The sequence below is a fragment of the Oncorhynchus mykiss genome, chromosome 17 (assembly GCF_013265735.2).
Source record: "Oncorhynchus mykiss isolate Arlee chromosome 17, USDA_OmykA_1.1, whole genome shotgun sequence".
Classification (NCBI taxonomy): domain Eukaryota; kingdom Metazoa; phylum Chordata; class Actinopteri; order Salmoniformes; family Salmonidae; genus Oncorhynchus; species Oncorhynchus mykiss.
In genome coordinates, this window is record NC_048581.1 from 35,580,912 (window position 1) to 35,605,512 (window position 24,601).

Genomic DNA, 24,601 nt, shown 5'->3' on the forward strand with positions numbered 1-24,601 from the left:
AATGGTCAACACAAAATATTTAAGTGCCTTTGAACGGGGTATGGTAGTAGATGCTAGGCACACCAGTTTGTGTCAAGAACTGCAATGCTGCTGGGTTTTTCACGCTCAACTGTTGCCCGTGAGTATCAAGAATGGTTCACCACCCAAAGGACATCCAGCCAACTTGACACAACTGTGGGAAGCATTGGAGTCAACATAGGCCAGCATCCCTGTGGAACGCTTTCGACACCTTGTAGAGTCTATTCCCCGACAAATTGAGGCTGTTCCGAGGGCAAAAAGGGAGAGGATGCAACTCAATATTAGGAAGGTGTTCCTAATGTTTATTATACTCAGTGTATAAACCACTTTTGGAAAGTTCATATTCTGACCTAGTCATTAAAAAAGTGTGGTCCACAGATATAAGTGAATCTGTACAACCCTTCAACTGGAACAGAATATGGAACTTGGCATCCTGTGATCCGAACCATCAATTTATACTATACATTTAAGTTTGTTCACAGACTGTATTTAACACCAAGGAAATGTTTTACGTTGGATGGAGACATGTTGGATTGGTGGGGTTGGGGGATGGGATGAGAGGTTGGGGGTGGAGGCTCACTTCTTTTTGTTTATTTTCCTTTACATACAACATTTGTTATTACCTTTTAACTCTGTAATATGATCATAATGATCAATACTTAGTATTTATGTATATTTTTTTATGTTTTTTTTTTATATTTTTGAGTGGCAGCCCACAGGTTAATATGATGATATGAAACCTTATGTTGTACCTGTACCCCACACCCCCAATAATAAATCATCAAATTAAAAAGGTGGTCACAAAAAATAAATCATTAGTAGTCCAGATAATCCTAGTAAATACAACCAAATGAATTCCATACCATACAAGACTAGGCTCTGACCAAATGTTTTCCACAATGATTCCCCCTTGGATTTAGCCACTGACTCAACCATGTAACCTTATATTCATGGCAGTCTCAGGAGTTCTCTGCCGCAGAGTATTTTTGCTACATAGCAGCACCATCAACAATATCCCATTTGTCCTCCTCCTGTTCATGAGAAAGCCTTGTGGCGAAGGAGGAGGCCACAGATATGCTGCCTTATACCTACTCCTCATGATGTTATGAATTCATGCTCATCTCAGTACCACGAGTCTTGCAAATCGAATCATTACGACAATGGACACAGGGAATGAGAAGAGGCTAGAAAGGACGCCGTCTGTCTGTCTTTCTGCTGTCTGCCTGTCTGTCTGTCTTTCTGCTGTCTGCCTGTCTGTCTGTCTGCCCAACCTTAGACGTAGATCCTTAGATGTAGATCCCAGTAGTTCATGTGCTTGGGCAGTTTGATTGAGGAACACTAGAATTCCCATAATATAAATTTGATTATTATTTGTTAAATAATATTACATTTGTTGTGTCACAATAAAGCATAAGGGAGTGGTAAACAAAACAAATTGAACAAATATACAATGGGTAAAAACACATGATGAATATGCATTCCTAGTTGTACAGAGCCAAAATAAATATGTGAACTGTAAATGGAACGAACGAGACATTAAAGACTTCCTTGTTTTGGTCACAAGGTATCCACAAGGCCATACCCTGCCTAAGGGCTATTCTTCCACAGCCTCCCTATTCTTCCATAACCTCTTGATTACAAGCCTTTTCATCTAGACTTGTAACGCACGGTTCTAAGTCAGCTTCTTAGTCAAGAAAAATACACGCGTCCTTCCACATGACTCACCTCATAGGAATGTCTATGAAACAGAGAAAGGAAATAGGGTGGTGACATAGGGGTGTGGGTTTCTGGGTGGGTCTGTGTGATGGTCAACCTCTGTGATAATCAGACAAATTGAAAATACCAAAAACTTGAGAGTGAAATCTCTTTAAAATGTCAAATTGAGTTGTTCATAAAAATGACAGTCATCCATTCCTTTTCCTTGTGGCAAATTTAATGTAGATATGCTTTTATTTTAGGAGGATGTGAAACAATAGGGCCTTCACTGAGCTCATGAAGTTGCCTCTTCTCAAAAGTTTCACATGATGCTACAAATAATGAGGTCAGAACAATTCATGGAGTATGGCCAAGCCCACAGATTTGCAGTGAGTGGAAAATGTATGCACCAAAATGAACCTTGCTTTGCTGACTTACCTTGAAATAGCAGATCTGTATGCAGGTCTCCTATCTTAATTTGATCACTCTGTTGTCGCAGAGAAGCAGGGTCAAATTAAGATTGTGTGTGTGTGTGTGTGTGTGTGTGGTGTGTGTGTGTGTGGTGTGTGTGTGTGTGTGTGTGTGAAGAGTAGCTGCTGCTTTCGCAACAGCTAATGGGAATCGTAACAAAATACCAAATACCAAATAATTTACCCACAATCCACTGCTTTACACTTCCCCATGTGTTCCCATCAGTTAATCTATGTGTCTAATCAATAATTAAAATGAAGAACCTCACTTAAGATGTGTAGATTCCAATCTGGCTTCACAGTAATCCTTTACATTAAGTTGCTCTTATTCCTGTGTAGTAAACCTGCAATTACTACATTCACAACATTGTTGTAACAAAATAATTGTGTAATATTTTAATACCTTAGTAATTGCATAGAAATGAAGAGCTTGTCAAACAGAGCATGAAAAGGGTGGGACTTAAGTCGGAGAAAGCTCAATTTTATGCAAATGTCCGGCTATGTGGTAGCGTGGTTGATCAATCGAAGCCTACTATAGCTTCTAGCCCCTACTGGATTGGCTGTTGATACCTAGCACTACCTAGCATGCTGTCGGCTTGCTAGCACCCAAATGGTAAGCAACTCTGGGAGAAGCTAGTGTTGCTAGGTGAAGCAATGCTTGCTTGTGGACATTGGACATAATAGGTGAGTTTGAAAGCTTACCAACTTACCAACAAAAGAAGGAAAAATACTTTAACGTACTACTTCTGTCGTTTTTTGGGGTATCTGTACTTTACTATTTATATATTTTTGACAACTTTTATTTTTTACTTCACGACATTCCTAAGGAAAATAATGTACTTTTTACATTTTCCTTGACAGTCAAAAGTAGTTGTTACATGATGAATGCTTAGCAGGACAGGAAAATTGTCCAATTCACGCACTTATCAATTGAACACATGGTCATCCCTACTGCCTCTGATCTGACAGACTCACTAAATATAAATGCATAATTTGTAAATGATGTCTTGAGTGTCGGAATATAACCCTGACTATCCGTACATTTTAAAAACAAGAAACTGGTGCCATCTGCTTTGCTTAATAGAAGGAATTTGAAATGAATTATACTTTTACTTTCAATACTTAATACTTTAGCAATTACATTTACTTTTGATACTTATATTTAGAACCAAATAATTTTAGACTTACTACTCAAGTAGTATTTTACTGGATGACTTTCAATTTTACATGAGTAACTTTCAATATTTTAAGGTCAATTTAGTACTTTTTCCACTACTGTTGAACTCCCTGAAATTGGAAGGTAGGAAGATCGATCCCCAGCCGAGTCATACCAAAGACTACATTTAAAAAAAATAATGATGCCTCTCTGCTTGGCACTTAGCATTATAGCTTTAAGGATTGGGTGTAAGGCCTTGCAACAGACTAGCATCCTGTCCAGGGGGTATACTTTTAAATCAAGCTGTCTCACGCTACTGGACCAAGAGATATATGTACTCTTCTGGCTCGGACAAGGCTTAATTGTCCAAGGCTTACTTAGGGTTTAATTGCAGGGAACCGGGCTAGTGAGATTTCCTGAGATTTCCCACCCAAACCCATTCTTGTTTCCTGGGGCAAACAATGTTGAGAAACCGATAAATTATAATAAATATTTATGCCTTTATGCCTAAGGAAAACATTCCTTAGGCTACTTGCATGGCTTCTATACATTGAATTGCCAACTACGACATTTCGACGTAGTTACGGTAGACGATGTCCAATCTCAATCTCCCTCTAACATTCAAATCTCCACTAATGTGTGGCACTGGCAGAGGCTCAAATATAAACTGTTGCTAATCACAAAACGGCTGATACACTGTGACCACAAAAGCGCTCGAGGAAATAAACATTTGCAATAAAAAAAATGCACAATCTTATGTTAACAAAAGAGGGCGTACGATTGGCTACTGGTCAGATTCGCAGAAAATTGATCAACTGCGCTATCCAATGTGCTGAATCTCCGCTAGCCTGTGACAGTCACCACAACAAGTGGGTTATCAGGAAGTATAAACAGCCACAACCTTCTCAAATTCCCCCGATAGCAGGTGCAACGGGAGATAAAAGGGGTCAACACGCTGCCTGACATCTTTCAGTGAAAGGTAGGCATAAACTAATGTAATTTTCACTAGACCTCATAATATTTTACCAATCGGACAGCGCTTCATAGGCCTAGGCTACCTTAAAACTAAGCTACAATGATTCTCTACACTATACTAGCTTATTTTGTCACAAACTGAAATCAGGCGAACTATTAGAGTTTTAGCAACCAGGAAATGGCGGGAGCGATTTCTGCATATTGCAACTTTAACAGAGTATGTTGGCTGCTTGTGTGGGCGTGTGTGTGTGGGGGGTTAGGGGTGGTTACATAGTTACCAAGCCACTGGGAATGTAATGATGTCCCTTCCTGTTTGAGTCATACGGGGCGAGATGATTCTCAGATGCAACACCGTTACTGTAAACATCAAGCGGGCCCTCTTCAATCAAATGTCTTGAATTCATATGCCGTTCATTTTACAAAGTTTTATTTAAGAACAAAGTTTAATAGATTCAACCCAGGGCGCCTGGTTACTAGGTTGGATTTGAAGGGCCTCTAGTAGGTACATGTTCATGCAGCCATTAAAGACACTCTTGACTGCAGCAAGTGGAGTTGGGTGAGAGGCGTATGCTCCACTGGGCAGGAATGCAGGAAAACACAGTCATGTGAGAAGCAGGATGCTCATCGGAATGCCAGGGGCTTTTTTTTCGAGTTCTCAAAACAGCTTGCGGTCTCCGGCCAGCAAGAAGAGAAACCAAGGAACACTTTCTATTTTTGATCATTTTTTCTCTCTTGTCAAAACATTTTGCTCAATTGCAGGGTTGGCTGCTGGTTCTGCACAGGCATTTACCTAATGAAACTCTCTCTGTTCCAGTAAGCCTAGGTGACTTTGCCATGGGGATTTTGTATCTAATCTCTCATTTAAAACAGCTCAATGATAGAAAGTCACAACTATTCTACTATTACCAAATGTCATGTCAATCCACCAACAATAATTGCACCAAATTATAATTTCTTACTTTCTCAGTTGAATTTCTCAACACACATTGATCTATATACAAATTAATGATGTGGTTGCTGGGCAGTTTCAAAGAGGTTTCTTCCCTATCTTCCTGTATCTGTCTGCCAACATCTACCTTGAGCGTTAGCTTTGCCTGCCTGGAGTGCCAGGTGGGTGGGGTTTGCACTTTTGCCATAATTTTTATTGGTTTCATTGCATCAGGCAAGCACAGCTCCACTATTTTGAATAGTATTTCAACCGAAGTCCAAGTGTACATCATCATACGACCATTGCTATTCTATGAGATGAAGTGAATGCAATGCCAACAACAGGGGTTATCCTTCTTGGCACTAACTCCTCTCCTCTCTGCCTCACTCACCTGCCAGGGCCTTGATGCGCGAGCGCTCGAACAGGCGAGCTGAGCTGTTCTCGTTGTCCCACTCATCATCCCAGCGGTTGTTGACCGTGTCGCTGCTGCTGTACTGCTGCGTGATCTCCATGTGCTCATATTCCGCGGCCACTGTCGTCATCCTGACCTTTCACCTTTGACCTTTTCACCGATTATACTTCCTCATCAGTGGCTTCTAATGAAGCCCTGCAAACACAGACAGAGAGAGACATGTTCACATACATGCTACATTCAGTTAGAACAGCAGGGCTGTATTAGGTTTAGGGTGAAGTTGCCCCTAGATGCTGATCTTGGGTCAGTTTAGCATTTTCCCCCTTATAATGGGTTGGGGGAGGGAAAGCTGATTCTAGTTCTGTGCCTGGGGTACACTTCACTGAGAGGTGGGATTACATGTTGTTCCAAGTCGTCTTTATGCAGTCATGCTGTGCATCGCAGAAAATTGCTGTATCATATTAATGTGGTTGTGAGATCTGATCATCTGTGCAGCATGACTGCAGAAAAGATGAGCTGGAATGCAACCATTGTATAAGGGCAGAACTATGGGGATATTTTCAATAAGATTTCAGCCCGATGTATCACGCCATGCCTAAACATGGTTCATAGGTAGACAAACAGAGCAATAGTACACAATGTCTATCTCTTGGTTTAATCACATTTTCCAAATATGTCAAGGATTTAAACCCAATTATAGATATGTGAAAAGTGAAAAACTGAATGACAATGGCATTTTGTCATAATAGAAATTACATTCATTATAGGGAAATGGAGACAACAGTGTTTCCCCACTCAAAGTGAATTAGCCAACAATGTTTTGCTGCTGCCTAAGGACAAACTAATCAAGACACAGTGCCATCTTCTGGTAAAACCCGAGACTCACTTCTACAGATCGTTTTCTATCAAATATACCACAATCATTCAGGGTAGCCAATTCCTGCAGTCAATGACCAAAAGCACCCTCTTTGACCTCATGGGTGGAATGTTATTCATATTTTTTGTTAAATTTCAGTCTTCTGTGATCTATATAAAGTTGATGGCAGCATTAGTTTCAAAATTATGATATTCCCATTTTTAAATATAGCTACCCTGAAAGTCCAGAGTGCTTTATTTGAAATAAATGTATTGATACCGGATGGTATCATGTTCAAATTGATCAGAAATACAGTGTAGACATTGTTAATGTTGTAAATGGCTATTGTAGCTGGAAACGGCAGCTTTTTTATGGAATATCTACATGGGCGTAGAGGCCCATTATCAGCAACCATCACTCCTGTGTTCCAATGGAACGTTGTGTTAGCTACTCCAAGTTTATCATTTTAAAAGGCTAATTGATCATTAGAAAAACCTTTTTCAGTTATGTTAGCACAGCTAAAAACTGTTGTTCTGATTAAAGAAGCAATAAAACAGGCCTTCTTTAGACTAGTTGAGTATCTGGGTTAGATTACAGGCTCAAAATGTCCAGAAACAAAGCACTTTCTTCTGAAACTCGTCAGTCTATTCTTGTTCTGAGAAATGAAGGCTATTCTATGTGAGATATTGCCAAGAAACTGAAGATCTCATTCAACGCTGTGTACTACTCCAGTCACATAACAGCGCAAACTGTCTATAACCAGATTGGAAAGAGTAATGGGAGGCCCCGGTGCACAATTGAGCATAATTGCAAAAAGGTTTTCTAATGTCTTTTAAACTTATAAACTTGGATCAGCTAACACAACATGCCATTTGAACACAGGAGTGATGGTAGCTGATAAATGGGCCTCTGTACCCCTATGTAGATATTCCATTAAAAATGAGCCATTTCCAGCTACAATAATCATTTACAACATTAACAATGTCTACACTGTATTTCTGATCGATTTGATGTTATTTTAATGGACAAATGTGTAAGTCAGCACTACGGCTAGACGGGGTCGTTCATGGAGCTGACAACTGAACTACAACCTGAGATCGTGTCTTACTTGCAAAACGTGTTTTACGAACACTCGTGTATGTACAGTGCATTCGGAAAGCATTCAGAACCCTTCACTTTTTCCACATTTTGTTACGTTACAGCCTTATTCTAAAATGTATTAAATAATATAATTCATCATCAATCTACAATACCATAATGACAAAGGTTTTTAGAATTTTTTATTAATGTATTAAAAATAAAAAACTGAAAAATCTTATTCATAAGTATTCAGAAGCTTTGCAAACCTGTCATCAAGGCAAAATATTGCTATATGAAGAATCTCAAATATAAAATATATTTTGATTTGTTTAACACTTTTTAGGTTACAACATGATTCCATATGCATTATTTCATATGTTTATGTGTTCAATATTATTCTACAATGTAGAAAATAGTAAAAATAATTAAGAAAAACCCTTGAATTAGTAGGTGTTCTAAAACTTTTGACCAGCTTAATGAGGTAGTCATGACATAGGCACCTGGAATGTGCCTTGTTAAAAGTTAATTTGTGGAATTTCTTTCCTTCTTAATGTGTTTGAGACAATCAGTTGGTTTGTGACAAGGTAGGGGTGGTATACAGAAGATAGCCCTATTTGGTAAAAAAGACCAAGTCCATATTATGGCAATAACGGCTCAAATATGCAAAGAGAAACGTCAGTCTATCGTTACTTTAAGACATGAAGGTCAGTCAATCAGGAAAATGTCAAGAACTTTGAAAGTTTCTTCAAGTGCAGTTGCAAAAACCATCAAGCACTATGATGAAACTGGCACTCATGAGGACCGCCACAGGAAAGGGAGAGCCAGAGTTCCTCTGCTGCTGAGGATAAGTTCATTAGAGTTAACTGCAGCTCAGATTGCAGCCCAAATAAATGCTTTACAGAGTTAAAGTAACAGACACATCTCAAGATCAACTGTTCAGAGGAGACTGCGTGAATTATGCCTTCATGGTCAAATTGCTACAAAGAATCCACTCCTAAAGGACACCAATAAGAAGAAGAGACTTGCTTGGGCGAAGAAACATGAGCAATGGACATTCGACTGGTGGAAATCTGTCCTATGGTCTGTTGAGTCCAAATGTAAAAATGTTGGTTCCAACCGCCATGTCTTTGTGAGATGCAGAGAAGGTGAACGGATGATCTCTGCATGTGTGGTTCCCACCATGAAGCATGGAGGAGGAGGTGTGATGGAGTGGGGGTTCTTTGCTGGTGACACTGTCAGTGTTTTATTTAGAATTCAAGGCACACTTAACCAGCATGACTATCACAGCATTCGGCAGCGATATGACATCCCATCTGGTTTGCGCTTAGTGGGACTTTCATTTGTTTTTCAACAGGACAATGACCCAAAACACACCACCAGGCTGTGCAAGGGCTATTTGACCAAGGAGAGTGATAGAGGGCTGCATCAGATGACCTGACCTCAACCTAATTCAGATGGTTTGGGATGAGTTGGACAGCAGAGTGAAGGAGAGCAGCCAACAAGTGCTCAGCATATGTGGGAACTCCTTCAAGACTGTTGGAAAATCATTCCTCATGAAGCTGGTTGAGAGAATGCCAAGAGTGTGCAAAGCTGTCATCAAGGCAAAGGGTGGCTACTTTAAAGAATCTCAAATATAAAATATATTTTGATTTGTTTAACACTTTTTTGGTTACTACATGATTCCATGTGTTATTTCATAGTTGTGATATCTTCACTATTATGCTACAATGTAGAAAATAGTAATAATAAAGAAAAACCCTTGATGAGTAGGTGTATCCAAACTTTTGACTGGTACTGTATATAATACATAAACTAATAATACTCCCAATCAGATGCTTACGAAAATAGGCCTCATACCCTACAATAAAGAATAATTAAGAATAAAATAAAGAAAGAGAGATGGAGGGCGTCATCTTTGGCGTTGTCATTATCACAGCTCCTACAGTTGATGGGAGCAGCAGTGTACATACAGTACATACTTTATTTCCCTAACCAGAGGCCTCCACAGTGACTACAGCTGCCTTTTACCCACTTCGCCACTTAGCAGACAATTCTAAGTGCATATGATCATCAGCAGAAACTGCAACCAAAGGGCTCTCCACTTCCTGTAAACATTAGTAGTTGTCTATAGATTGCCTCAGCCTTTTCCTCCTCCTCTGATACTTTGTGTATCCCCCTCTATCCCTCCCCTGTCTAGGCATGAGTCCCAAATAGCACCCTTTTTCCTTTTCCCTAGTGCCCTATGGGCCCTGCTCAAAGTGTAGTGCACTATAAAGGGAATAGAGTGTCATTTGTGACGTAGCCTAGGGTGCAGGTTGACATGTATTGTCATGAGTCTTGTCCTGGAGGCGGAACTGAGCGATTTCGGCTAGAAATGCTAGCCGCAAAGTCAAAATTAGCTATATTGTAAATATTACAGAAAACTAAAATTCGCTTTTTGGTCTTCATTTAAGTTTAGGGTTAGGCGTTTGCAGTGTGGTTAAGGTAAGGGTTAGGTTTAAAATCAGATTTTATGACTTTGTAGATGTACCAGCTAGTGCTGACACTGCAGAGCTGCCTGCATAACATGAAAAAGGCTAACCTGCTCCTAAGACTGCCAAGCCATTACTGCCAAAGAGTATTCAACTCAACCAATTTCATTAGCTGGTTACCAACACAGCTAATGTCTATATTTGACTAGTTATCTGAACATACAAATTCTCAAGTTCTCAGTCTTTGTTTGGTAAAAAATAATTCAAATAATTTTAAAGATGTAGTCCGGGATCTTAAGAATTTACAAATCCGTAGCATATTGTACGAATTGGAATTCGTAACATACCATGCACATTTTTTTAAATGGAGGACGTAACATATCATACGGCATAGATGAGGTAGAACACAATTGTGCAAAATCTTCAGGGACCCGTTTTGGCACATGATCACAACATTCAAAACTACTGGCTGAAATTATGCAAAAGCATTACTTTACGGCAATCATTGATAATACTTCTGCTCAACTGCTCTGTACTGATCGTTTATGTCTTATTAAATAAAAAATGTCCATCCGTATTATATATATTTTTCACTTTTACCCCTTTTTCTTTCAAATTGGTAGTTACAGTTTTGTCCCATCACTGCAACTACCGTACGGACTCGAGAGTAGCGAAGGTGGAGAGCCATGCGTCCTCTGAAACACGACCCAGCCAAGCAGCACTGCTTCTTGACACACTGCTAGCTTAACCAGGAAGCCAGCAACACCAATGTGTCGGAGGAAACACCGTACAACTGGCGACTGAAAGTCAGCTTGCAGGAACCCGGCCCGCCACAAGGAGTCACTAGAGCGCGACGGGACAAGGATATCCTGGCCGGCCAAACCCTCCCATAACCAGGACGACGCTGGGCCAATTGTGCACCGGCTCATGGGTCTCCCGGTCATGGCCGGCTGTGACACAGCCTGGGATCGAACCCGGGTCTGTAATGCACCACCCGGGAGGCCCCCATCCATATTCTAAATACAAAATAAATGTTCTGTTTTGATGGAATGATTCAAGTGGGGATACATTTTAATCATCATAAGAAGTCCTAGGATTCAGAAAATAAGTTAATTAGCAATTATGCATTAGTGATCTTAACATTTACTGGATGTAAGAGGAGATATCAGCCCTCGAGGAAATGGAGGAGGAGATATGGGACGGTATGGAGCTCTTCAAATGGCCTTCGTGTTAATGTCCTGAAAGGAAAGCAGAGCTAATATGGGTCCTCTGGGGCTAGAACAACTCTAATGGAACAGGTAACATGAGCCCTCCAAACACTCCCTAACCCTGTGGATAAATCCCATGAGGATATAAAAACAGACTTCCGTCAAACCTAAAGTATGGCACATATCAAATGCAGAAGTGATGCATTGTTCATATTGAGATACAGGTATACTTTTTGCTGGGTGAGTTTAGGTCAGTCATCAGGTCAGGTCAGACTGTAAGGGGTCAGGAAGTAGATTCAGGTTCATCTATTCATTCCTTGTAAGAAATACCTTAAGAATTTGAATTATGTTGTTAAAATGATGTTATTTCTAGTGTGTTCTTATGCCAAATACTTACTGGGTTTCTTAAATTCCTTCGTGTGTGTACTGATTTTTCCTGCAAGTCAACATGTACTCCCTGCCTGCAAATAGCGTACATTTCACTATAGACCTTTCCATCTACTCATTTCAGAGAGGAATGACATGAAACTACTCACTCTGCAAAAACTGGTTGAACCAATGTTTCCATGTCGTTTAAAAAATAGTCAATGTGATACCATTGAATCAACATGGAAAACTGATTGGATTTGCAAAAAGTCATCAACGTACGGGAATTTAGTATTTTTTTCAGCCAACTTTAAATCCAATGACATGGTGACACGTTTTGTTGATTTCACATTGAATTCACATTAGTTGACAACTCAACCAAATGTAAATCAAAAAGAGATGTTGAACTGACATCTATGCCCAGTGGGTAGCCATCCTTTCTCTCTAAGAAACACTACAAAGCCCTACCATACCACCACTAGGTGTCCTCCTCTTCCAAAGGCTCTCACAACTGCTAGAATTATCAAGTCAGGCTCAGTACCCCCTTCCCTCTCCTTCTCTCCCCTCCCCTATGACATTGCTTATATGCAGCTGTTGGGTCATTTAATTTCTGCTATGGTCCATCTCAACAGAATCCCTAGATCGCCTACAAAAGCCCTAAATGGCATTGGACCCTCCAACCTGTCAGATCTACGAAACGTCCTTTTTCCTCCCACACACACCACGCCTTTGGAACTCCCTTCCCGACAATCTCAGGGCTGCTCAAACCTATGGGATATTTAAAGCAGGCCTTTAGACTCATCTCTATTGGCTGGCATTTCTGTTCGATATATTATAATTTTTCACCCCACAGCCCTTTCATTCGGAGTAGGGTGAAGTTGTCCCTAGACGCTGATCATTTGTCAGGCGGGTTAGGATTGGGTAAAGGAAACTAATCCTAGCCTGTACCTAGGGGAAACTTCACCCCACAGCCCTTTCATCACACTAAATCTAGGGTTTGTTCAGGATAGGTGAGTAATATCATCTCTACACATCACATTTCTATGAGCAACCGTTTGAACATTTCACCTTCTTGAATACACCCCAGGTTAAGAATTATGGCAAAGCAGTCCAGTTCAGCGGTTAAGAATGTTGGTCCAGTAACCGAAAGGTCGCTAGTTTTAATCCCCAAGCTGACTAAGGGAATTATCTGTCAATGTGCCATTTAGTAAGTTGCTCTGGATAAGTTGCTCTGGTTAAGAGTATCTGCTAAATGACTCAACTATAAATGTAATGATATTTCACTCGCAGACACAATTTCACCCACTAGGGAACTGAGATCCGCATTGATCTGAGATGGTGCAGTCATTGAATATCAACCAGCATTTTGTCTCTTCAAATGGCAACGTTTTAACATTTTTACAGACAGTCATGTACAATTCACAGAATGAGAGCAGGCTACAAGAGATACATTCCAGTTACAAGACACCTCCATTGATGCAATACATGCTATTTACATACATTCCAAAAAAACTGAGGCTATAGGGTATATTCAGAATCTGAATGTCCCACCTGCCTCCTCCCCCAAGAAAAAGTATCATGATATTGACACCCTATTCAGATGGTATGAAAATCCAGTAAATGTAGATGTGGGTTTCTCCAATGATGATGTCATGTTTCACATGGTATGTATTGTGGATGTCCATCATCCATTTCGTATGGTATGTTATGAATAACAATTCATATGATATGTTATGAATGGCAATTTGTCCAATATGTTACGAAATTAGCTAAAGTTATGATATGTTTACGAATTCCAATTTGTTGTGGATAACGTTAGCTAGGTGGCTAACATTAGCTAGGCTAGGGGTTAGGGGTTAAGGTTAGGGTTAATCCTTATGAGTCTAAACTGGGGGTGGTGGGGGAGATTCTACTAAGATAACATATGGAAAGAATTGTTTTAAGATGGTCATACCAAGGATCATTTAACTATTTGATTTTGAATGTTAGGTATTTCTGATGAAACATTTAATTTGGCCTTACTGCTATTAGCCCATAGATATGCATTGAATGGCAGATTCAGACATGGAAAAACAGATATATTAGAGTGTAGCCCAAACTGTTCGGACGCTACAGGCGTTTTCATGAGAAAACCGATTTTCGGGATGTCTCGCAGATGCAGAAAGCCACTATTGGATTGAGACGTAGCCCATGCAAAAAAACTGATATCTCTACCTTAAAACAGAAGGATTTGGATGGGGATTTATTTCATCATGCTAATTAGATTTCCCACGGGGGCACGGACATCGACTGTAGGGGGTTAAAAGGTTTTAAGGTTAGTGTTAGAGTAATTTAACAAGCTAAGTCGTTGCAAAGTAGCTAAAAAGTAGTAAGTAGTTGCAAAGTTGCTAATTAGCCAAAAGTTGTCCTTGGTTAGACTTGAACGCGCAACCTTTATGTTGCTAGACGTTCACGTTATATTACACCCACTCATCCATCGCAACCAACCACCCTACATTTGGTTTTGCCTTAAGTAACCTTCTGTCTTATGTAACCATACCAAACTCATTTGAGTGTCACGGATTTACATTTACTATACTACATCTAGTCTATGAGACTAGGCTGCTTCCACCCCCTCACTCTGAGCAATAACAGAAATTGCAACAGCTTGGATACTAGCTTGGCAAATCACCATGGAGCGCTATATACCCAGAAACCTTTGTGCTATCTAACAGTTGGCTGTTGTGTGGACCCGTTCAGTCTGAAGCTATCATTTTACCATCTATTCTCCACAATGTCCGTCATGTAAAGCTGTATGGACAAGAGGGGAATGATGGCCATACTATCCTGATATAGCAACCGTCTGGCATAATTTGTTTCAGTAATTTTCATGCATTCTACATCAGCTCACCATGACAGTGCTGTGTGTTTCTAAACTAGGGCTAAGCCGAGGGTATGCATGTTTAAAATCTACATGGCAATCACACAATGATGATTTCCTTCGCAAGCAGGACATTCTAGAGCATACAATATGGACACTTTCTCCCTTTTTCAATGTATAAAGCCAGACCATCCTTGTTACATCACACATCCCCTTACCAAACACACACGCAACAAAATCTGATTTTGTATCTCCACACACCCACACAGATGCTGCTCTACACCTCGCATCGCATACTGGTGCTACGGATACGGATTGCATCTATTGTTAAGCCCCCCCTTCACTACCTCTGTTTAAAGCGACAGGAGAGACATCATGCCACTCAAGTCTTTGTGCATTCAAACATGTATGCTATCCAAGGCATGTAGTTTTGCAGCTGGCCATATTACTGTACGACTGGCTTTTTGTAACGCATCACTAGCATACCAGAAAATCGTATTTTGGGAGGGTCTCCTACTAACTGGACACACATGCATGGAATGTGTGTTAGCGCAAGTGCTTGCTACAGCTGTGCTACAGCTTTTTAGCATGACACACATAGAACAAGGCCCTACAGAAGGCACTCATTTATATTCTACTGCGTATGTGCTGAAAGAGATACAATTGCTCAGAGATGGATTTGAAACTAGATAGTTTCTAAATTGTGTAGAATTGTGCAAAAACAAGCCAAATTATGTGAATTCCAGATGATGATATTGGGCTTTGGTTGAAGGGAGGCTTGGGGAGTCCCCATAATACAGTTATTCACTCAGCCCTGAATCCTCATTTACTTCGACATCTGCCTGCGTAACTCAATTGTTTGAGTGCAAATCTTCTATCGACATGAATGTATGAAAGCATGTGCATCACATGCTAAGATTATGAAGGAAGAGATCCAAGCCTTCCAATCAGATCTTTGTCACCTGCCTCCCTCAGCCCCATTAGCTGGCCGTATCTCCTCCAACATTATTATATTTACAGTCGATGCCATACTATGCTAATCCCTTTCTCAAGTGAGTTTGTTGACGTATACCATGTCCAGAAAACACACATTCAAAAATGTTTAAATGTTTTTATTTTCATATGAGCTACATGAATGTTACGATCCATTCTTAAAAGGGTGATATTTTTTAAATAAATTGTAATTGTCTGCAGTTTCTACTGACATGCATCCTTAAATAATAACCCAACATTAATCTGAGAAATGTCTTGCTACAACAGCTGCAAGATGTTCAGTTTTCAGTTTCAAATGTGCTAATGGCTATCCAGTATGCTGTTGGTAAAAGCACACATCCAAAGCTCTTATTGTTATGTAATGTTCAGCTATTTGCAAGATGAATGACAAAGCTAGTGGGATAACAAAGAGTATGGACAACAGTTGTGCAGGGTTGAGAACCAAACCTATTTTTTTTAACGGAGAAATACCTTTGTGCATCACCATTTTACAGTAACTAAACAATATATTTTAAAATGTGTTCTGTGTCCCAACTGGGGCATAGGCTAGGTCTCTTCTGACAAGTGAGATTCTATGTAGTCATTTCACCAATTGATAGTCATATATACAAGGAAAGGATTAGGACACAGTCTATACCAGGGGTGGGCACACTTTTTGGCTCGAGGGCCACATCGGGATGAAAATAATAAACGGTGGGCCACACAGATTTTCTGGGGGAAAGATTTGTTTGCTAAAATCAATTTGCGGCCCAGAAAAAGGGCAGTTATTTGAAAATACATAGGTCCATTATCATTTCTACATACTTCCTATCTAGTTTTAAATATTCAAGTGTGGCCTGGAGTCCCAAAACAATTTCCCCATCTCCAAAAAACGTCACTCAAACCTCCCATGGGCCTGATTGAATGGGCATGCAGACCGGATCTGGCCCGTGGCCCATATTTGCCCACCCCTGATCTATACGCATCTCCAGAGTCTAAAATTATCCTCTGCTGCTTGCATCCCAGCACTGATCAGAAAGAACTGGCAAGATGCAAACATATGATCTACTCCGATTGAGCCAGATTGCCTTCACCTCTCCTCTTTTGGATTGGTACAGATAAAGTAGAGGAGAAGAGGTGTGGAGGCCACTGTAGACTATTGAGATGCAAGTATCTTACTGTGATCTAATCAGACAAACCAGCCTCTGACAGCCAGTAATGAGTACTCTGTCTTTTCTTATGCATCAATGTCATGCGCTTAAAATGTCACACATGCCAGACAATTATGACTTCATTTCCTGAAGACAAAACCTCTGGAAAATGTTAGCTGTTTTTTCTCCATTGGTCCTAGACGCTATGATACGGATGTGTCTTTCTTCACATGCAGACGAGCCCCAAAGTGAGAATACAGATGTAGTTGTTGCCTAAAGTGGCAAGCATTTGACTTAAATGTCCCCAACCTAACGGTCTTCAATCAAGTGAATGAACCTGTTCTTCTGGCCCATCTACAGTGCATTCGTAAAGTATTCAGACCCCTTCACTTTTCCCACATTTTATCACAGCCTTATTCTAAAAAAAAAAAATGGTTTAAATCCTCATCAATCTACACACAATACCCCATAATACCAAAGCGAAAACACGTTTTTAGAAATACTTTATTTACATAAATATTCAGACCATTTGCTATGAGACTCGCAATTTAGCTCAGGTGAATCCTGTTTCCATTGATCATCCTTGAGATGTTTCTACAACTTGATTGGAGTCCACCTGTGGTAAATTTAATTGATTGGTCATGATTTGGAAAGGCACACACCTGTCTATATAAGGTCCCACAGTTGACTGTGCATGTCAGAGCAAAAACCAAGCCATGAGATTGAAGGAATTGTCAGTAGAGCTCTGAGACAGGATTGTTTCGACGCACAGATCTGGGGAAGGGTACCAAAAAATGTCTGCAGCATTGAAGGACCCCAAGAACACAGTGGCCTCCATCATTCTTAAATGGAAGAAGATTGGAACCACCAAGACTCTTCCTAGAGCTGGCCACCCGGCGAAACTGAGCAATTGGGGGCGAAGGGCCTTGGTCAGGGAGGTGACCAAGAACCTGATGGTCACTCTGACAGAGCTCCAGAGTTCCTCTGTGGAGATGGCAGAAACTGCCAGAAGAACAACCATCTGTGCATCATTCCACCAATCGGGCCTTTATGGTAGAGTGGCCAGATGGAAGCCACTCCTCAGTAAAAGGCACATGACAGCCTGCTTGGAGTTTGCCAAAAGGCACCTAAAGGACAAGATTCTGGTCTGATGAAACCAAGATTGAACTCTTTGGCCTGAATGTCATGCGTCACGTCCGGAGGAAACCAGACACCGCTCATTACCTGGCCAATACCATCTCTATGGTAAAGCATGGTGGTGGCAGCATCATGCTGTGGGGATGTTTTTCAGCGGCAGGGACTGGGAGACAAGTCCAGATCGAGGGAAAGATGAACGGATCAAAGTATAGAGAGATCCTTGATGAAAACCTGTTTTTGCTTTGTCATTATGGGGTATTTTGTGTAGATTGATGACTGAGAAAACGATTGAATCCATTTTAGATTAAGGCTATAACGTAACAAAATGTGTGAAAAGAAAGGTGTCGGAATACTTTCCGAATACACTGTATCTCAGTAACAAAACAGATACAAGAATAATGGGTTCTGCTTTATTTTACTGTTGACTTGTATTTATATTTGCATACAAACGACCTGCTAAAATGGTAATTATCTAAAAATGAAATACAAATGCCAAATACAGTATTACCCCAAAAAGTAAATTTTCCATTAAATGAAATGAAAACAAAGATCAAAGATTTACTGAAAAAGAAAACACTCCTGGGTGTAACACATTATATCTTTATCAGCCAGTGGAATGAAACAATATGTACCACTTATCCCTAAGAGTAGAGAACCACTGAGATCAGATAGTGGTGTGGGAAGAGACCAGCGAGAGAGCATCACCATCTTCCTCTGGGTTGTATTATTGGCCAGAGGAGGTGATAGCCACATTCCAGAGAGAGGTCTAAGGCCGGGGCCAGAAACAGATGGCTGATAACTTTGGTTTGTTACCAATACTTTAATTAGGTGATAAGCATACATCGTCACATTTTACACACAAATTATATAATCTGATCCCTAACTGGATTGTGGTTAGATTGTCTGCACCAAGATTGGTTGGGGATTCAATCCTTGGTCGAGTCATACCAAAAACTAAACATGGGACCTAATGCCTTTCTGCTTGGCACTCAGCATTAAAGGGATAGTCTGTGATTTTTGCAATGAGATGTATCTGCGTGCAGTTCGAAGGAAGTTGCTAACTAGCATTTCCTCAATTGCTAACTAGCATTAGCACAATGACTGGAAAAGTCTACAGGAACAGCTAGCAAACTATCACTAACTTCTTTCATACTGGACGCAGATACTGGACGCAGATACATAAAAACAGTATCCACGAGTTGATCTCACTCTGGGGAAGTAGATAAAATCCTCTGTGTGTGAACTATTTCTTTAACAAGATGGATTGGGGGTAAAGCCTTGCGACAGACTAGCATCCTGTCCAGCAGGTGTACCTGTACATCAAGCTGCCTCACGCAGTAGAAACAGGAGGAAGGCTCCTGCCACTATGGGCCGTTCTGGCTCAGACAAGGCTTACTCACTTACTAAGCTGGGAGGTGAGGATACTGTGCATTTCATTTAACCTTTTGTGTGTCTTCCGCCAAATATTCTTGTTTGCATGACTTCGTGCAAACAACGAATTAAGCATCTATCCGTTAGAACTTCAATCTCATTTAAAGTTCTGACCTACGTAAGAAAAACTCTTTCCGTTGTCCGTCAACCCCCATAGAAAAACAGTATGCTAAATATCTATTTGGATGATAGAACATTTCCGTCTGAACGCGCCCCATGACAGCTTTATGCAACAGGTGGAATTAAACGTCTAACTAATTTCTATAAATGACTACCTGTTTGGCTTAGTCAAAACTGTAGGGAATCAAGGATTATCTATTCACACATGAATCATACGCTAAATGTGGCTGGTATTGAAATTGCTTGAGAGAGTATAGGGAGCCAAGATGGATGCTGCCCTTCAGCTGTGTAGTGGCAACAAGCCACATGACATGGAAACTGCACCAGTGGAACCAGGTTATGATTTCCTGCTTTTGTGGCACAGAGATGTGGGAAATGGGGGAACACAAGTGATAGGAGGTTCATGACCCGGGAAATGCATCCTCTTAGAATTACCTCATCTTTTCCAGAGACTCTTCAACAACTTTCCCCTCCAGCCAAGAATGATAGACCATGGATAGCGCTGGTCCAGGGCGTTAGTGCTTTTAGAACATGCACTAACGCCGTTGAACAAGAGATAGACCACGACAAACAAAGGACGGCATAATGTCATTACAGCCGTGGCACAAAATAAAGCACAAAAAAAGACACTTCTCCCTTTCCAAGAGACTAGCCCAGTTGCAAATCTACATGTTGAATGACATGACAATCCATTGCAAATGAGCTAAAGTTGAACAAGAGTTAGACACATCATTCACTATTTGGTTCTAGATGAGCACTGCTACCAAATGAGATTGATTGATTATATTATTTCATTATGTATATGAATCATACAGCCAACATTCAAGACAACTTCTTACTGCAGGGTCAGTCAGAGGAGTGAAATCTCGGTGTGCCCAGCTGTGCACCCTTGGGCAGGACACTCCATCTGAATTCCTTTGGTTCTCTTGGTTCTAAGCCAGCTGTGTAAATGGCTAATGTGTCGAAACAGTAAGTGATCTGAATAAAATACAACTGGGAGCCCGTATCAGCAATGCAAGGAAAGCTTGTCGCTGTGTAACTCATCCTTACCAAAAACAATACGTATTACTAATGCTTTCAAGGTGCTATAGGCCCCAATTGAGGTTAGGAAGGACAAAACATCAACCCAACACAGTCTTTGCTGTGCTTCTACCTCACTGGACAGATATTGAGTTAGGGCACTTAGGGGCAAATCATGGAAACAAATGTGTATCAAGTATCCAGGGGAGAATTGGGAAAGAGTAAAACTATTTGGGGCTACTGCTGCCGCGCATGGTTCTCGCCCACTCCCAAGGGGTCTGTCATTTCCGCTAGTTCTGTTCGGGCTTAGATAACAGAGAGTACAGTATGCTATCAACTATTTGGCTTCAGTTATGCCCCAGTCCAAACATTGGCGTATGTTTTGTTCTATTTTCCTTAATCTACTCAGTGTTATTTCCTAAATACTCATAGTATCACCTTATGGATGAAAAGATGGAACTGAATAACACAATGAAAATGACTAAACTATTCCTACTAATTTCAAGAAATTCCATCCTTTTAAATGGCCTGGTATTTTAGACACAAAAACAGCACTGGGGAGACTACAAGACAAATGGCTCAGTCTCTATGTATTCTCTGTCTTTGGTCCCTAAAATAAGAACGTCAATTCCTTTCAGCCTAACAAACACAGCTGTGGAAACATGCTTGCCATGGCTGAGATGTTTGAAAGTCCTACTGAGGGGGAGGTGGCCCAAGCATGTCCAGTTGGCTGACCACTCCCAAAACAATGTATACACCATCACCCAACCATTTATTTTTTACTTTTACATTTTAGTCAACGCTTGTATCCAGAGCGACTTACAGGAGCAATTATAGTTATGTGCCTTGCTCAAGGGCACTTTGGCCGATTTTTGACCGGCTCAGATATTCAAACCACCGACCTTTAAGTTACTGGCCCAACGCTCTTTACTGCTAGGCTACCAGCAGCACGCACGTGCACAACCACACACATACACACACACACACACACACACACACACACACAGCGGCCTTCACCTGTCACCCCTGTGGTGGCAGCTGTCCCCCAGCCTTCCCCCCCTCCCTCCCTCCACTCCCCCATTCCCCTCCTCTTTTACTGACCATCGCCTGCCCTGATAGAAAACAGGATACCACCCTCTCCACCACCTGTTTCACTATAACACATGCTGTTGTGTCCATTTCGAATAACAGCCCCAAACACACCAGGTATCAGTTTATGTCATGACATCCATTGTCTTTTTAATAATTGATTCTTAAGATGCCTCTAAGACAGGACTATCTATCTCGAACAAGTAGAAGATTTTAAAAGCAGTTTGTAGTTAAAAAGGGCCAGTGGGTAAAATGGCCGTTTGCTTACAGTGGAGGGGACATGCAGTATCTGTGCAGTTTGAGCATGACTGTTTTATCAGTCATTTGACTGGATGAGCATATAATGTAAAGGAGAGTTTGGGGAAAATGGAGCCTGAAGGTCAATTCAAGACAGAACTCTGAAAATAATATCTCTTTAACACAACTGATGTATTTATTGTGAAACCATCAGGGCACATATAAATAATTGTTCCACTGCTCCCTGAACAAATGACACTCATTGAAAGGGATGCCTTGGTTTTATGCACCTGCTACACAGTGAACTCAATTGACATGAGAGGCTAATGCAACAACATTGGTGTAGCTGCACGGACACGCAAACTGAGAAAAACAAAAGACAAAAAAGAACAACCTAAAGATACTGAAAAATATGTCGGTTTAGGATATGCCGTGATATCATCATCTTGTAATTTGCAGGGCTGAACACATCATTTGGAAATCAAATATGATGTCATATTTTGATGTACTATTTTGTCTGTGTCTGTTGGTAGGAACCTGAGTGATTAAAGGCCTTTACACTATCTTCACCCATATTATAGGTTCAGTGAGACACAAACGTTCCACATGTGACTGCACACTGTATGTGTACAAGGCTAAGTTGGAAACTCATTCAAATGTTGGTCCAATTTTAAACTAACAACAAGTTTTAGAGCTTATAAAGATGCTTTAATGCGTCTTGTGTTTGTGTATGTGTGTGTATGTGCTTGCATTCGTCCATGTGTGTGATATTAGACAGATGGATAGGTTGTGTGTGTGCATGCGTGCTTGTGTCTTTCTGCATTCACAAACTGTGAAGTATTTTCTCATTGCAAAGGGACCCCGCCCTTTCAGACAAGGCTGAGTGGGGAAGGCAGACACTAGGTCTGCATACAGCAAATGGTCTTAAGAAAAGAGCCTGCTCCATCAAGCAAAACCTAATAGGAAAATGCACTAGAGTGCCACACTTAATTGCCACTATGCCATGCAAAGCCTGATCAAACACACTTCCGGAGAACCATTAAAACCCCAAATAACTTGAACCAAACATTTCACTTAAGCCGTGTTGTTTAGAAAAAAATACTGATTCAGTAATATGAAGTCCCATAGAATAACCACAGTGTAATTAAATTACAGGTCTTAGGGTTATTAAAAATCCTTTATATCCTATGCCACCTTTAACAGTGCATGTTTTCCTTTGTTTTTCACAGTGGATATTTGACAACTTCAGTTCCCACTGTGGCTGACAATCAGGTAAGCACAGTGTGGCCATGCTAACATGCCACCACTGGAACTAGGAAGTTATTGACTTCATTCATTGCTATATGGAGTGGAGTGGTTGCTTGAAAAATAGATGCTTGCAGTAGCCTAGGCCTATAGCTTCACTACTATAGAACCCGAGTTTTTTGCTCAGTAAAATCCCTTTGTATAACCTACTCTTCTCCCTCATTGCTCGCATTTTAAATGTTGTTTGAGTCCTTCTGTGACTGGGACATTGAGGACTCGACTCGACCAGGTCGCATTAGTGCTGCAACGTTGGGCTGTTTTTATGCTGAAGAGTCCTCTGCATCACGACAAGAAGGCCGCATGTAGCATCAACCGCAAATATTTACAGTCCACCAAATAAAAACTGTCTTGGAGACACAAACGACATGTTGACGAGATACATGTAAAGTATTTGATCATTAGCACATACTAAAGAAAACCAGGAAGGTGACGCTTCATGTCTTTGAAGTTATGTTTTGAGGAAGAGCCGACCACTTACGTTTTGATAGTTACTGTATCATCATCGCATCATGCAATTAAATATTGTAGCTGCCAACGTAATATTAGCCTTCTGCGGCCATTTCAACAACCGATACACTTCACCTAAAATGAGTAATATTGTCTATATCAATAACCCAAAATCATCAATCAACAACTACGCACCACGTAAACCAAGGACCATAAAATGGGGGGATTTTTTGTTATTGTGTACAACCTAACTCAAACATAATGTTAATGCCACAGTTAGCCTGTCTTTCGAACTGTACAGAATAAACAAACGTGCTAAATCATTGCCCTCGCAGCATCACCCTGGGCTACCTTCCGCGCAGCGCCACAGATCCGCACGACCACGCCTGTTTGCATCCATTCTACTCTACCGTTATTCCACCCATAATGGAAGTCACAGAACACCATGGAAATCGATATCAGACACTATACAAATGAAATATAATCAAAATTGCGCATAATGTATAAAATATGCCTTTAAATAAAGGTATTTCTGATATGAACAGTAGGCCACCAACATCAACATGTCTAATGGTGTTAATTGCGCAGGCCTATGAAAAAAAAACAAGGACCGACAAAAAATAGTTTAAATCGTATGCCTACATACGTGAGTCACGATTTCATATTTGCTTGATTTCAAAATTTTCCATCATCTCCCAGTAAGTTTAGGTAACCTATTTGCTTTGTAGCCAATCTGTGTAACTGTCTAACCTCGGCAAAAAATACAACACAACTGGCAATGTGATGAGATAAACTCGTCTGTTTGAAATAACACATTTATTTGACTTACCAATCAAATAATAAGGAACGAACTTCACCTCCTTGAGAGTCCGCAACGGGCAAACGAGAGGCTGGGCAACAAGAGCTGGGAGTGACTGGGAGAATCCGCACTGCCGCCCCCAAATCCAGCAAAAACTGTAGTGCTGCACTGAATTTCGAAGGGGCGGGGATTATAGAGAGCGAAGTAAACCTATCGCCGAGGACTGGCCTACACCATTAAAAAAATAAGCTATATTTGATATTGATTATGTTAAAAAAAAATATATATATATATATATATATTGCATAGTTTAGCCTACATCAACATATATGTCCTTTAGTTAGAAAATGTTCCTTCTGTACACTAAATGTGTGTCACTTTGTGGCTTTAAGATGTGT

General features: G+C 40.6%; 1 protein-coding gene across 1 annotated transcript in view; it reads right to left on the bottom strand.

Moving 5' to 3' along the window:
• The window catches only part of LOC110493814 (spectrin beta chain, non-erythrocytic 1), an 87,524-nt gene extending 63,160 nt beyond the window's left edge, over positions 1 to 24,364 (bottom strand). Inside the window, exons 1-2 of the mRNA XM_021568314.2 lie at positions 24,234 to 24,364; positions 5,634 to 5,849 (exon numbers count right to left, since the gene is read on the bottom strand). Coding sequence (XP_021423989.2) covers positions 5,634 to 5,784 — 151 coding nt within the window. The 5' untranslated portion in view covers positions 5,785 to 5,849; positions 24,234 to 24,364. The remainder of the gene's footprint in view (positions 1 to 5,633; positions 5,850 to 24,233) is intronic.
• Positions 24,365 to 24,601: the final 237 nt, after the last annotated feature.